Source organism: Balaenoptera ricei, chromosome 3 (genome assembly GCF_028023285.1).
Source record: "Balaenoptera ricei isolate mBalRic1 chromosome 3, mBalRic1.hap2, whole genome shotgun sequence".
Classification (NCBI taxonomy): Eukaryota; Metazoa; Chordata; class Mammalia; order Artiodactyla; family Balaenopteridae; genus Balaenoptera; species Balaenoptera ricei.
The window spans coordinates 123,199,156-123,213,321 of NC_082641.1; the positions used below are offsets into that span (position 1 = coordinate 123,199,156).

Consider the following 14,166-nt stretch of genomic DNA (forward strand, 5'->3'; position numbering starts at 1 on the left):
CTTAATTAAAAATGCAATTTGACCAATAACTGTGTGAAATGCATTATAAGCAACAAGAATGCAGTTCATCAGAAACCTGCCTTTTTTTATTCCTTTCTCTCTGCATAATTTTTCAAATAACTCCCAACCAGAAAATGACTTCAGCCTGCTGCCTGAATTGTACATTTATTTGTTCACTTGTGCAAGGAGAAACCTGAGCTAAGTCAAGTGAGATACATGCACACGGTCCTGGAAGGATCATTTTAGAACCAGTTTCAAAGCAGATTCTAATTCAAAAATGCCTCTGCCACTTAGACCCACACGGAGATGTTACCAGCCTCACGAAATATCATCGAGTAACTGAGTTGTGCCAGTGGTGGAAGTGATCGCAGCCATGGTGGCTTCCTTGCTGGGAGAGGGAGGAGAAGGTGGAGGAGGGGCAGTTGATTACAAATAGCTTTAGGGAGGATGTGATAAAAGCAGACATACAAAGCCACGGGCTATTGATTGCAAATCTGGCAAGGCTGCAGGCCATTCTCATTGCAGGCAGGGCACCGCAGGGCCCGATAGGACTCCTTAAATCTGTTGGCCAGCATCGAGAACTTGCTGCCGTGGCACAGAGAGCAGGTGGCACTGCCCGATCCTCGGCAGTGAAAACAGTTGTCCTCGGGAAGTTCCCCTTCCTGCAAGAGACAGGTCAGGGTTAAGTTACAGCAGCAGTTCAAATCCATTGTTCACACACAAGTCAAAATAGCACTGGGAGCCTGCAGAGGCTGGGGCAGAATTAGAGGAAAATGCATCCCACACATGCCAATGAGGGACCTGGCCAGAGGCACAGAATAAGCTCAGCACTTTATCCGAGATTTCCCTGATGGACCTCTCTAAGACAGCAGCCCATGCCACCAGGCCGTGCACTCCACAACTTGACCTTTTTCATCTCTCTTGTCACCATCTGACACGTTATATCTGTGCCCATAAGGGCAGGACTTAATGCTCCTCATTGCCAAACTAATAGTGAACACTTGTGAAACACCTGGGAGGTGTCAGGTGCCGTACCCAGGCCCTCGGCAGTGAGAGTGCGGAGTCCTAACCACTGGACTGCCAGGGAATTCCCTGGGCACTGTTCTAAGAGCTCTCTCTGTGCCAGTGGTCACACGGCTTGAAGAGAAGGAGGCAGGCTTGGGTCCCAGGGGGTCAGGCGCCAGAGATCATGCTCCTAATGACTCCATATGCAGCCCTCATGGGAGTTGCCCAGCAGCAGTAGGGGCTCAGGATTGTTCTGTGTGACTGAGGGACAGATGAATGGATGTCGCAATCCTTTGGAGTGTAGCTCTGAATTCCTGCAGAACTTTTACCTTGATTCTCTTGGAGAACCATGAAAAGGCCCTGTGATTAAGAGCTCGGCTCTGGAGTCAGCAGCCTGGAGCTGAGGCCTGCCTCTGACAACAACTGTGCACCTGGGCCGGTTCCCTTAACCTCCCTAAATCTCAGTTTCTTTACCTGTGATCTGGGAGGGATATTGCTTACCTCTCTGAGTAGCTGGAATATTAAATGAGAGAGTATATGTAAATGCCCTAATATATTATCTGGCATATTACAGGTTCTCCGTTAAAGTTAGTTTACTTCTAAACCTTGTCCCCTCCTGCCAGGGACACCAGACTATGCCCCTTGGCTATCGCTGTGCTCTTCCCCTAAGACATCTCAAGGAAACTGGCAATTTTGCACTGCCATGCAATGACCGTGCACAGACCACGAACCTTCTGTGAAATAAGGGGTAATACCAGATCGATACCAGGTAGATTCAGCACCAATTCCTGTCCATTTCACCTTTTGAACATCCCTCAAATCTCTCCAGCTTCCCCTCCGCAACCACAATCCCAATCCAGACGCCTATTGATTCTGGCATGAACTCAGCATAGTTCCTGCCTCCGGGCTTGTGGGATGTTCTCACCATGGATACCAATCTCATGAACCTACAGTTGTGATTGCCACATAGAAAGCACCCAAGAAACCCTGTAATGAACACCTGCTCACCAGATCAACTTCAGGTTAAAACCCAATCTCTGGGACTTCCCTGGTGGCTCAGCGGTTAAGAATCCGCCTGCCACTGCAGGGGACACGGGTTCGAGCCCTGGTCTGGGAAGATCCCGCATGCCGCGGAGCAACAAAGCCCGTGCGCCACAACTACTGAAGCCCGCATGCCTAGAGCCCATGCTCCACAACAAGAGAAGCCACCGCAATGAAAAGCCTGCGCACCGCAACGAAGAGTAGCCCTTGCTCGCTGCAACTAGAGAAAGCCCGCGTGCAGCAACGAAGACCCAACGCAGCCAAAGATAGATAGATAAATAAATAAATAAATTTATTGGAAAAAAAAACCAGTCTCCTTAGCTGACGTACATTGTCAGTTACTTCTCTCATCAGGCTCTCATCCTTAGGTCTCTCTCTAGCTGGTGTCGAGGGAACTTTCCCCACTCTCAACCCAGCCAGCTCCTACCTGTTCTCAGATGTCAGCTTAGCAGCTCTTCCTCCAGGAAGCCTTGCCCACCCGTACCTCTGGACCAGGAGTCCCACCCCGCCTCTACTGCCCCTAGCCTGGAAGGTCTCACACTCCCCTGAAAGTTCCTGCTGACTAGGCAGGAAGTGTTCTGGGCTCGTGCCTCTCCCCATCACTTCCTGACATCTAGTGTAGTACCTGGCACAATATTTTCTGTTCACATACTTGCTGAATGAATAAACAAACAAAACAATGATGTCTGGAGATCCCTTAGTATTCTTAAATTCTAGGAACTAACAAGACAGCTGGAGTTCACTGGGTGCCTCAACCAGCTAACACAGCTTTCTTTTGTAACCTAAGAATAAAAATCATCTCTGAAAAGGGAGGCCTACGTTCTAAAAATAGCCGCATCGCACTGCAAGGCGCCTAAGTAGGTATTAAATTTTATTTATTCTAGATGTAGGGAATGGAGGTCATTTTCCGGCTGACAAAATCCCAGATGATGTCCATGCTCCCTTTTGTTAATATTTTACTGCTTGTTGCCGTATTCTGATACGTTAACAATGGGGAAATTGGTTTTCTTCCCTTAAAGTATGCAGAATAAATATATTTGCCAAAATATTCTTAAAGCAAATTGCCATGGTCCATTTTTCTGCCAAATCCATCATGTTTTTGTTTTGCACTTGATCTCACTGAGATTTTAATGATATAAGTCAATGTTGTCAAAGAAAATACAGTAAAATCCTACCATAATGCTAATACATGTGATTCAAAAATTCATTTGCATAGAATGCCAGGCCAGATATTGAAAGATTCATGAAATGACCTGGTGAGCCCGCCATAAAGAGCAAGAACCAATCATCAATCAAATTTCATCTCACGTCACGTGGTAATAGGACACATCATTAGAGGTTTCACTGGAGTTTCCATTCTTACCCTAAGTTACCACCCTTCCTCCAACTGTTTGCTCTCAATATGCTCTTTTTAATCATTCAGTTAACTCAACAGGTATTTATTGAGCCTCTACTCTATATAAGGCATGCATGATATCAGCGTCTGCGTACCAGTCTCAGTATTTTTAAAAATTCTTCTCAGAAAACATTTAGTAAGAAGATATAGAACATTGCTGCAGAGCGTAACTTAGGTTCTAGAACCCAACAACCTACCCAAACCACCTCTCACTAGCTCCATGACCAAGAAAAGGGGTCTCAGCTTTCATCAGAGACTCAAAGGCTTGCGTGGCCCTGAAGATGGTAACCAGCACCATCTGGAGGCCGATCAGCAGAGTGATTAAGATCATGAGATTGGTAGTCAGATGGACCTGGGTTTGACTACTGACTCTGGTGACCTCTGGAGAGTTACTTAACTTCTCTGAGCCTTAGTTTCCCCAGCTGCAGAATGAGACTACAGAGTATTACTCTCACAGAGTCCTTGTGAGAATGAAATGGACTACTGCATGGAAAGCACTGGGCATGGGGCCTGGCTAACATGAACCCTCAAAAAATGGCAGTTGTTATTATTATTATTATTATTATTATTATTATTATTATTATTATTATTATTCTGTTTCAAAGGTAAGATCACATAAAGCATAAAGAAGCCCAGATGACTTATGGTCTCAAATCCACTGAATACAGGGCCAGATTTTTCCCCTTCTACTTTTCATTGTGGCTCAATTCAATTATTCCTCTCCTTTTCTTTTACAGTTAATACAGAGGTTCAAGCATGGCTTGGCTTTTAGCCCTCTCTGCTCTTTCATCAAGGTCCTACTGTTTCCCTGTTCCATATAACACAACAAAGAGTCTCTTGGTCAGAATGGGCTCCTTGCTGTTCTTTGACCCTCTGTTTTAGGATAAAAGTTGTCTGGGCATTTACTGCATGAGGGATGGGGCAAACAAATAGCAATTTAAAATAGAGCTTAGGGCTTCCCTGGTGGCGCAGTGGTTACGAATCCGCCTGCCAATGCAGGGGACACGGGTTCAAACCCTGGTCTGGGAAGATCCCACATGCCGCGGAGCAACGAAGTCCGTGCGCCACAACTACTGAGCCTGTGCTCTAGAGCCTGCAAGCCACAGCTACTGAAGCCTGAGTGCCACAGCTACTAAGGCCCACATGCCTAGAGCCCGTGCTCCGCAACAAGAGAAGCCACCGCAATGAGAAGCCTATGCACCGCAATGAAGAGTGGCCCCCGCTCGCCACAACTAAAAAAAGAAAACCCGCGTGCAACAATGAAGACTCAATGCAGGCAAAAATCAATCAACCAATTAATTAATTAATTATAAATAAATAAATTAAATTAAATAGAGCTTAAAGGACAGGCAAGCGGAGTATAACCTCTCACAGCAACTTTCTGCTGCACACCTCTGTCTTGGTTTATGGCATTAAAGCTAAAAAACACAGTTCTCTCCAAATTGAATTTAAAGGTAATTGTCATAGCAGGCTTGTTGTTGTTTTTTCATTCAGGCCTGCAACGTGACCTGCATTTCTGGTCCTCTTCTGAAAATGCATGCTCCAAGTTACAATATGGTATGGAAAAGGACAGAATTAATGAATTTTAAAGTGGGACGGTAGTGCTTTGGATCACAAAGTTTAGTTGTCTGACTGCTGCTATGCTAGTCTCTGAATAGTGCTCTGTAGAAGGCAAGAGAAGGCAGAGGCAGAATATTTCTTATCAATTGGCACTTTCGTTCCAAATTCCAGTATTCTTTCCACAAACATTTACCTAATATTTACTGAGCACCTGTTACATGCCAGGCTCTATGTTTTTTGGCATTGGAACCACTATGTTACACCCAACATAAACATGCCCCCTGACCTCATAGAGACCAAATCCTAGTGGGTAAGAGCAAACATTAACCAAACAATCACACAAATAAATGTAAGATTACATGTGCAGGGGGAGGGGGAGGTGCCTTGAGGGGTCCATCCTTGTGGATTTTTATCCTCATGGGATTTTATCCTCATGGAAACCAGGGGAGGCCTCTCTGTGGAAGTGATGTCTCCGCCGAGACATGTGGGCAAGGAGGTAGGGAGTCTGGAGAATATTCTAGGCACAGGGAAGTTGCCTCTGGCAGGAAAGAGCAAGGAACATCTGAGGGGTAGCCAGATGGGCAGTGTGTCTAGGGCAGAAAGAATGAGCAGATATGTGTAAGAGATGAGGCTGAAGAAGACAGGCCACACAGTGCTTTCTAGAACAAGTGAGGAGTTTTGGTTTTATCCCAAGTGATAAGAGCCCATTGAAAGTTGTTTTCTTTTGGTGGCAGGGCGGGGGGAGGGTGAGTAAGGGATGGCATGATCAGATTTGCATTTCAACTATATTTTATCAAGTGTGAGATCAGGTCGGAAAGAGACAGGAATGGTTCTGAGGAGAACTGGAGTCTGTTCACGGCTTTCTCATTCCCTTGACATCACTCAAGTGCGAGGAAGCCCCTGGCCCATTTTGTCACGCTAACCCAAGGGAGGTTCAGCTTCAAGTCCCAAGAGACGGAATCTAAAAAGAGAAAATTCATTTCTGCTGCTTTCCAAGCTTTTACTCTCTTAGCTTAAATTCACCAAAATTGCTTTTCCCACCCTCAACCCCACACTGTGAACTAACGAATCTCATCACCTTCCCGCTTGTCTGAGCATGTCTGAGCAATGGTTTCCAAAGTGGGGAGTGCACACCTCTGAAAGGTGTGGGGAGAAAAAACATTCGTACTATCTATATTTATTTTTTATCTAAAGAAAACAAAACAAGAAATTAAGCTTTAATGATATCTTCAAAAGAAACGGTTATATTGATTTTTAATAAACAAGGTGACACCAGCACCCTCACTAAGTTGGGCAGTCACTTAACATAGGTGGTACCCAAGGGACCCTGTTGTATACATGATGTAAAGTGACCTCACTTTACATAAAGTGACAACGACGACCCTGCTCATTCGTTCACTTTCAGCATATTACAACATGTTGTGGTTCACTCGTGTCTGGTCTAGTGGATTTACAGATGATATTGCTTAGTTTTAACTAAACTAATCTCCACAAACTCTAAAGACAAGTGGATTTATTAGATTTCCTCAAGGAAACTGTGGGTTGAGGACTACCACCAATAGTAGGAGCACAAGCAAACCCATAAGAAAAGGACAGAGCTGATTTTTTCAGTCTCTAGAACAAGCTGTTCTAAGCCTCAATGCAAAGTGAAAACAATAAGCTCCTAATCAGATCTTAAATCATTCAAAATAATTCAAATTATGACTATTTGAAATATGGGCTTATAACTATTATTGCTAACAATAAAATGTGATAAACCACTAGAATATAATAAACTTAAAATTCCTCAACATCTTTAACATTTAGACATAAGTATTCACATTCAAAAGTTCTTACTTAAATAGTGCACAATCAAAACAATTTGGAACCAACGGCTATAGGGCCAGCTCTGTGCAGGGCAGTGAACCGTTCTGACATACCTGTGGGTACTGGTTATGGGGGAAGGTGCCTTCCGTCTCTGCCAAAGGCCCATCGTTCTGGTCTCCATAGATTTCTTCTTTGCTCATCAGAGACTCTTCCTCAGCCTCCTCTTCCTTCTGGAGCATTTTCCTCATGAAATCTCTCTTGTCCATTGGAGTTCGAATGATTTTCAGGTTATTCGTGTAGATGATTATCTTTCCAAAATCTATAACAGGTGGGGACTAGAGAAATGAAGAATGAGCACGGTGATTCACCAGGAGTCACCAAATACAGGGCTGCAGAATCTCTTCAATATCCCAGGAAAGAGAGATATGGTCTGGCACTAGGGATCCCATCACAGCCCAAAGCTACAGTTCATTCTCTGGTTTCTTTGCTCTGTCTGAAAACCCTGAACACCAGCTTCTTTCTTCCTGTTGATGGTAACCAGCCAAAGCTGAATTAATCATGTAACTAGAATGTAGGACTCTGCAGGACAGGGTCCAGAGCTTCTATTCCTACTACATACCATGGGATCTGGTGCAGGGCTGGGTACAGTGAGTGCTTAATGCATACAAAGGAAAGCTTTTAAAAAATAAATCTCTTAGCAACCCAATTATTAGTTATGCTTTTTTTAAAAAAATTACCAGTTTACATAATTAATCAGGGTGGCTTTTAAGTTCTAACTTTTTTTATTTATTGTATAATGCATCATTTGAAAATACCAAGGAAATATCTTTTTGTTTTTAATGATGCATGAATGGAAGTAATGCTAGTTGGCAGTATTTGATTGTAAGAAATCAATAAAGTAACTGTATTTTTTAAAAAATAAATAAATCTCTCCAACATTTTTATGCATCAATAATAACAATAGACACAATTTATTGAATAACTACTATTATTATTATTATAGTGGATAGCATTTATTTTGGGTCAGGCTTCACACTAAGCATTTTACAAACATTACCTCACTTCCCTCCCAAACATCCCTATGAGGTAGATGCTATGATTTCTACATACAGATAAGGAGACTGAGGTTCAGTGTGGTTAAGAGTCTTCCACGTTTACAGAGTTACTCAGGGTTTGTGGCCAGGATTCAAACCCAGGTCTGTCTCACCCTAAGGACCATATTCTTAACACCTATACTGTATTATTCACAAACATTCCCCACCACCACCAGATAAGATATATATATGTGTTTGTATGTGTGTGTGTGTTTTCATTATTCATATAATATGAAAATCTTTTTATGTCAATAAATGCACTTCTATAGCATCATTATTAATAGCCTATGTTCCGTTGTATGGATTTATCATGTGTTACTTCATCATTTGCTGAGAAACAACTTGGGCAATACTACAATGCAGTAGAGAAGCCTGGGCAGGAAATGTTTCGCAGAGCTAGGATAGCTTGGGGGGAAACAACAGTAGATCCCAGTTCCACTGTCCACCAGTTGTGAGATGTGGAGAGCCATTTGGCCTCTCAGAACCTGTTTGCTCACGCAAATGGTTTGACATGCAACTGATGGGCACCACCAGAGACAAACTACTTATTAAAATATATGAATATTTCCATACTGGGTGGTAATCAGGTGCTGTCCTGATACTCCTGAGAGCCTTCCTGTTTCCCCAGCCTCTCTCCTCAGGGAGCCTCTCACATCCCCAAACCCAGCAACATAGACATTAATGCTTAAGACCCCAGGTCTCAGGACCCTGCCCCAGCACTCTGCTGGCTTCTGTGCTGACTGAGCAGTGTTCCTGTGCTTAAATATTTTGACTCTCATCCTTGAGGCTAATTATATCAACATCTAGGGGTGAGGGTGCAATGAAGAATATGTAAGAGTTTGCAAAAGCTGAAGATACTATGCAAGTGATGGGCATTGTTACTGCCATTAGTATTAAAAACTTCTTTAGTAGTGCACGTACAATCATGCTACACAACTACATTCCCCAGCATAAAATATTTGGCCTTGCTTTTACAGAACTGTATAAACCAAATTTATTTAGATGCCACAGTTAAGCAGTCTCCTGTTTAAAGCCATCAGGCATTCAGTCACAACCTGGCTTGAGCAGGACTTCAATTTTCAGGTCCCCTTCCTTGAAACACCCATGGAGTTTTCAATAATTATTTACGGAGCCACAAGCTTCCTGCCTGGCCCTGTATTCTCTCCCTCTCTTCAGGGGATCATGTAGCAGCTTCCATTTCCTACTGTTTGATGCATGCTGGGTTCCTGTTTCACACTCTGGACTATCAGTTTCTGAGCATCAGAAGATAAAGATGGTGGCACTTTTGGAAGGTTCCATATCTCTTTCCAGTAATAGCCAAAGAGGTTCAGGTACTAGGAAGCTTTTTTCACACATAGGGCTGGTTGTTTTCAAGGCAAAATTCTCAATATACCAAAAAAAAAAAAAAAAAAATTGCACTCATCTGGTCCAACCTCCTGCCTCTAAGCCGGTCAGCATCTGAGACACCCAGGACAGTAAATTTATTTTTAAGATACTCCAAAGATGGAGGGTCCCAAATCACCTTTAAGGTGTGTTTAAGTTTCAGTCACCCTGACAGCCAAGTTCTTCCTTGTGTCTAAGGAAACTCTCTGGGTGTAACTAAAGTTCACATTATCCAGTTACACCCAATTGCCTGTGAGGAATACCCACTCTTACATTATAGAGGACCAGGATGGAGCCAGGAATTTTTTGTGTCCTTCCAATGCCCGGAATGGCAACTTATGTGATTAAACATTCATAAATACTCTGATGTCAAAAGCAACAGGACTGGGAATTGCCATTCAGGGACCATGAAACCTTTCCACTGCTCTGTGCTTAAATGCAGACATGCCTAGTGGGTACTAGAAACTCAATGGGCTTTGGAGGTAGGCAGACCTGAGTTCAAATTTTAAGTCTCTCAAACTGTGTGAGATTTGCAAGTTTTTTTAACCCCTATAAACTTGTTTTTCCAATTTGTAAAATTCTCAACAGAATTACTGTGAAGATAAAATTGCATAATTTACACAAAGTACCTGTTCAATAAATGTTACTTTCCTTCTTCCTTTCCCTTTCATTTTTTTAATGAAACTTTAGTCAGTTTCAATTCCTTAAAATATCTGATTGTTTATAACCACTTTCTCTATCCATCACATAAAATTTTAAAAGACTCCATATTTCCTAGATAAGAACCTGGTCATTATCACAATGGTAGGTAACATACACTGAGCATATACAATGTGCCAGGCACAATGCTAAGTACTTTTAATGTCATATATTTTTAATCACCATGATAATCTTTGAAAGTAGGTTCTTTAATTATCACAAGGTTAAGTGGCTTGCTCAAGCTCACAGAGTAAGTGGGTAGAACGGACATCAAGTCCAGGTTTAATTGACACCAGAGCCTTGCTTTTTATGATTATTATTTTATTGTGGTAAAATATACAAAACATAAAATTTACCACTTTAACCTTCTTAAGGTACAGTTCAGGGACATCAGTACATTCACATTATTGTGCAACCATCTCCACCACCCATCTCCAGAACTTTCTCTTATTCCCACACTGAAACTCTTCAGTTAAACTCCACCTTCTCCTCTCCCCAACCCCTGGCAAACACCATTCTACTTTCTGTCTCTCTAAATTAGACTATGCTAGTACCTCATGAAAGTGGAATCATACAATTATCTTTTTGTGACCGGCTTATTGCAATTAGCTCAAGGTCTTCAAGGTTCATGCATGTTATAATGTGTATCAGAATTTCCTTCCTTTTAAGGCTGAATAATATTCTATTGTATGTATATACCACATTTTGTTTGTTCAGTCACCTATTGATGAATATTTGGGTTGTTTCCACCTATGGGCAATTGTGCTGCTATGAACACTGGTGTACAATTATCTGTTCAAGTTCAGAGCCCTTACTTTTAATTATTGTGCTTAACTGCTACCCAGTGTTGCTGCAAAGCCAATATTTACTAAGGGTTATTTTACAGTTGGATTCACTATTGAAAAATCATGACTTCCCAGCTCTCATTTCCTTATTTTTCCTAAGTACTGCATTGACAAGCTGTTTCAGTGGGTGGAGCTGCACGAATCCATCCTGACCACTCTCACACCAGAGGCGGGCTAGCAGTGGGATGTGGCATTTGTTCAGGCAACAAAGAAAACAAGGGTAACCAGATGAAGCAGAAATCAAACCCTGAACCTTGTCTCTAGAGTACTATGTTTAAAACCACTGTGCAGTGCTGCCAGGAAGACTCCGGTAGCTGGTTTTATGAAGTCCATGCCTAATCATACTTTTACATAAATGCCAAGTACGACACATGACTGATGAAGGTCAAGCAGTCCGATATTATAAACCATGGCCTTGTACAAGGTTCGTATAAACTATGACTTTATAAATTCTAAAGCTACAAATGAGATTTACTTAAAAAGAAATACTGTAAGTACAGGATGTAACAAAGTACCTAGGACCTAATAAGCACTTGATAAATGGTAACTATTATTATCGTCATCATCACTATTATTAATGGCCTTATTCTCTTAAAAGGAACATTCCATAGGGCCAAGGGCATGGGGAATCAGAAGACCTGGGTTCTTATTCTGACTCTGCACCTAATGACCCTATAATATTGGGTGGGTCCCTTACAACTTGGAACTCAATTTTCCTCATTTGCAAAATGGAAATGACCATACTTTGCCTTTCTCCTCAAGGTTGTGAAGAAGACTCAATGAGATAGAATGTGATAGTGCTTTGTAATGCATAAGTCACTCCACTAACATGAGGGGTTGTTCATTCCAGCCCCCTTTAATATCAAAAAGAAACCTGGTATTATCTTTGATAAATGTGGACATGCCCATAATTACACTTTTACCAATGCCAGCAAGGCCAATACATTTGTCTGCTATAGATGTATAATCTGTTCCCTTAGGAAATGAACAATAAAAATGATTAGAAAGTAATTATCTGAATTTCACACTTTAAAGATGAGAACATATCCTGGTGTGCTATTCATTAATAACCTGGTACATTATATCATTGTATTTACTCTTTTTTTTTTTTTTTTTTAAGGCATTCATGGCCCTACTGGCAGAGAGCATATACACATCTCCTATTAGTTTTTGGAAATCAGCGAATATTTTCCAGGTTCTTCTAGCTTCAAAGAAGATCATGCATGGGCTTTTGAATATCCATGGTACTGGAGAAGATAACTGAAATTCACAGATAAAATACATGTTTCAAGTGAAATATTAGCTCAAATGTCTTCCCATGTAACGTTTCCTCCGGCTGATTTGCTTTTCACCATTTCTTCCCAGGACTCCAACTACCCAGCATTCATGTTAACAAGCAATGGAAAGGCAAAATAAATAAATAAACAAACAAACAAGCAGGCAGCAGGAGGGAGATAAGAAATAAAAGAAGACATGGATAAACCACAAGCTGCATAATTGGCTGGAATAAAATAAGCACCTTCAAACACTTAGCTCTTTCAGGAAAAAGAACAACTCGTTGCCACATAATTTTCTAAAACGGCAGACTGGCAACCTGAAAACCGCTGCATCTTTATTTCATTTACTTACCAAGATTACCCAGCCAAAGACCCAATTACAATTTGCTACCCTGGATGGAATTTGAATACTAGCTATGCATATTGCACTTTCCAATAGGTAGTCAACAAAAATGTTATTTTCGTCCCAGAAATATTATTCTGAGAGTGGCTTCACATTTGGTGCACCTATAGCTCTGGTAGGTACCAGAGCAGGAGCCAGATACAAATCTGAACAATTCAGGTGTTTCTCTAACCACATTTTAGTCCTTAAAGCTTATACACCATGGGCAATACCAACCTTCCGGTCATTCGCCTTGTAATCATTGAAGAAAGGCTGGCTGCTCGCCAAGGTGTAGGCACTACCCTCTCGAAACACGCTGATCCTCTGAGCAGTCAGCTTAGGGGAGTACGACCGGGGTTTGGGGGCTTCCCCAGACCCATAAACACCATCCATTGGTTCAAGGGACTCTTGGAGGAAACTGTGAGGGTACTCCTCCTTTGGCGACTCTAATTCCTGCCCATCCTCAAAGACCTGCTTCAACACCCGGCCACTGTAGGAGGAAGAGATTTTAAATCGTACTTTCCGGGGTTTGCCGTCACTCTTCTGGTTCAGCTTCTTCTCAGGGTCCTCCATCAGCAGAAAGTTCACCTTGTGGTTTCCAGGCTTTGGTGTAGCCAGTGAAACTTGGGGCTCTGAGAAAAAGGCATTTTATTTTCTCTCCTGCATATAATTAATTCAAGCTGGTGCTGGGGTACGCTCAGTTTACAGCAACTGACACCTGCACATTAAATATTGATAGGCCTTCATGCAGAGGCAGGTTACTGTGGGTTTATGGAGTGGTTGTAGCATAAGACAAGACTGGGTTCTCTCAGAATCCCAAACTCACCCATAACTTCACCCCAACCCTGGCATTTCTTACTATGAGCATGAGTAGGTTTATTTAGACTGAACAAGTAATCAGTTCAGCAGGGATCAGTTAGCAAGGGTCTTGTTATTCTTACCCAAAACTATGACCTAGTGAGCATTTAATAGGTGCCAGAGATTTTTACATGCATTCTCTTACTTTGTCCTCACAATAAACCTACAATGAAACTATTATTATCTGTGTTTTACAGAGGGGAAATTGAGGGCCCGAGCAGTTTCTCCATTAGTTCACTCTATTACAGTAAGTAAGTGACAGGGCAGGGATTCGAACTCAGTTCTAACTGATTCCAAAACCCATGGCCAGTCCACCAGGCCGAAAGTTTTCAAACCGCGTCTCATGGAGCCCTAGACAGGGAGAAGCCACAGGTCCTTCTGAGCCTTCTACCCCTGCATTAACCAACGCACCTTCACTTTATATCTATTTTATATTTAAGATTTCATCTGCAAGAACAGCACGAGCCCCAATGCCTACTGCAGACAGCACCTAGTAAATGCCTACACTGTGAGAGAGTTGCTGGGATGAATATCAGAGAAGCACAAGACATGGGGCTTGAGAATGACAGTCCTATAATCTAGTTTAGGAAACAGGCCTAACACATAGGAAATAACAGCCTCCTGCTTAGGGAGCAAACTGTCCACTGCTAACTGCCAGAACAGCTATTCTGGAAAAAGAGCAGTCCCTCAGGAGACAAGGATGGAAGAAGAAGGCTTATAACGGAAGGGCCCTTGGATTGGCAAAAAAAGAACGAGTTGGATTTGAAGAGCTGACAGGGCTTTCTCCCAGTCTTTGCTAACGACATCAACATTGACTTAG

The 14,166-nt window shown here is 42.3% G+C and overlaps 1 protein-coding gene across 1 annotated transcript; it reads right to left on the reverse strand.

Moving 5' to 3' along the window:
* Nucleotides 1-233: 233 nt before the first annotated feature.
* On the reverse strand, nucleotides 234-13,061 carry GRXCR2 (glutaredoxin and cysteine rich domain containing 2). The gene is made up of 3 exons (XM_059919534.1): nucleotides 12,726-13,061; nucleotides 6,922-7,143; nucleotides 234-662 (listed from the first exon to the last, which is right to left on the reverse strand). The coding sequence occupies exons 1-3, from the start codon at nucleotides 13,059-13,061 to the stop codon at nucleotides 480-482; spliced, it is 741 nt and encodes a 246-aa protein (XP_059775517.1). The 3' UTR covers nucleotides 234-479.
* Nucleotides 13,062-14,166: the final 1,105 nt, after the last annotated feature.

Coding starts and splice junctions, on each gene's coding strand:
- GRXCR2 (XM_059919534.1), bottom strand. CDS start 13,061: ATGGAGGACCCTGAGAAGAAGCTGAACCAGAAGAGTGACGGCAAACCC. Junction 7,144..12,725: donor ACAAGGCGAATGACCGGAAG/GTTGGTATTGCC, acceptor TCATTTCTCTAG/TCCCCACCTGTTATAGATTT. Junction 663..6,921: donor CCCATAACCAGTACCCACAG/GTATGTCAGAAC, acceptor TGTCTCTTGCAG/GAAGGGGAACTTCCCGAGGA.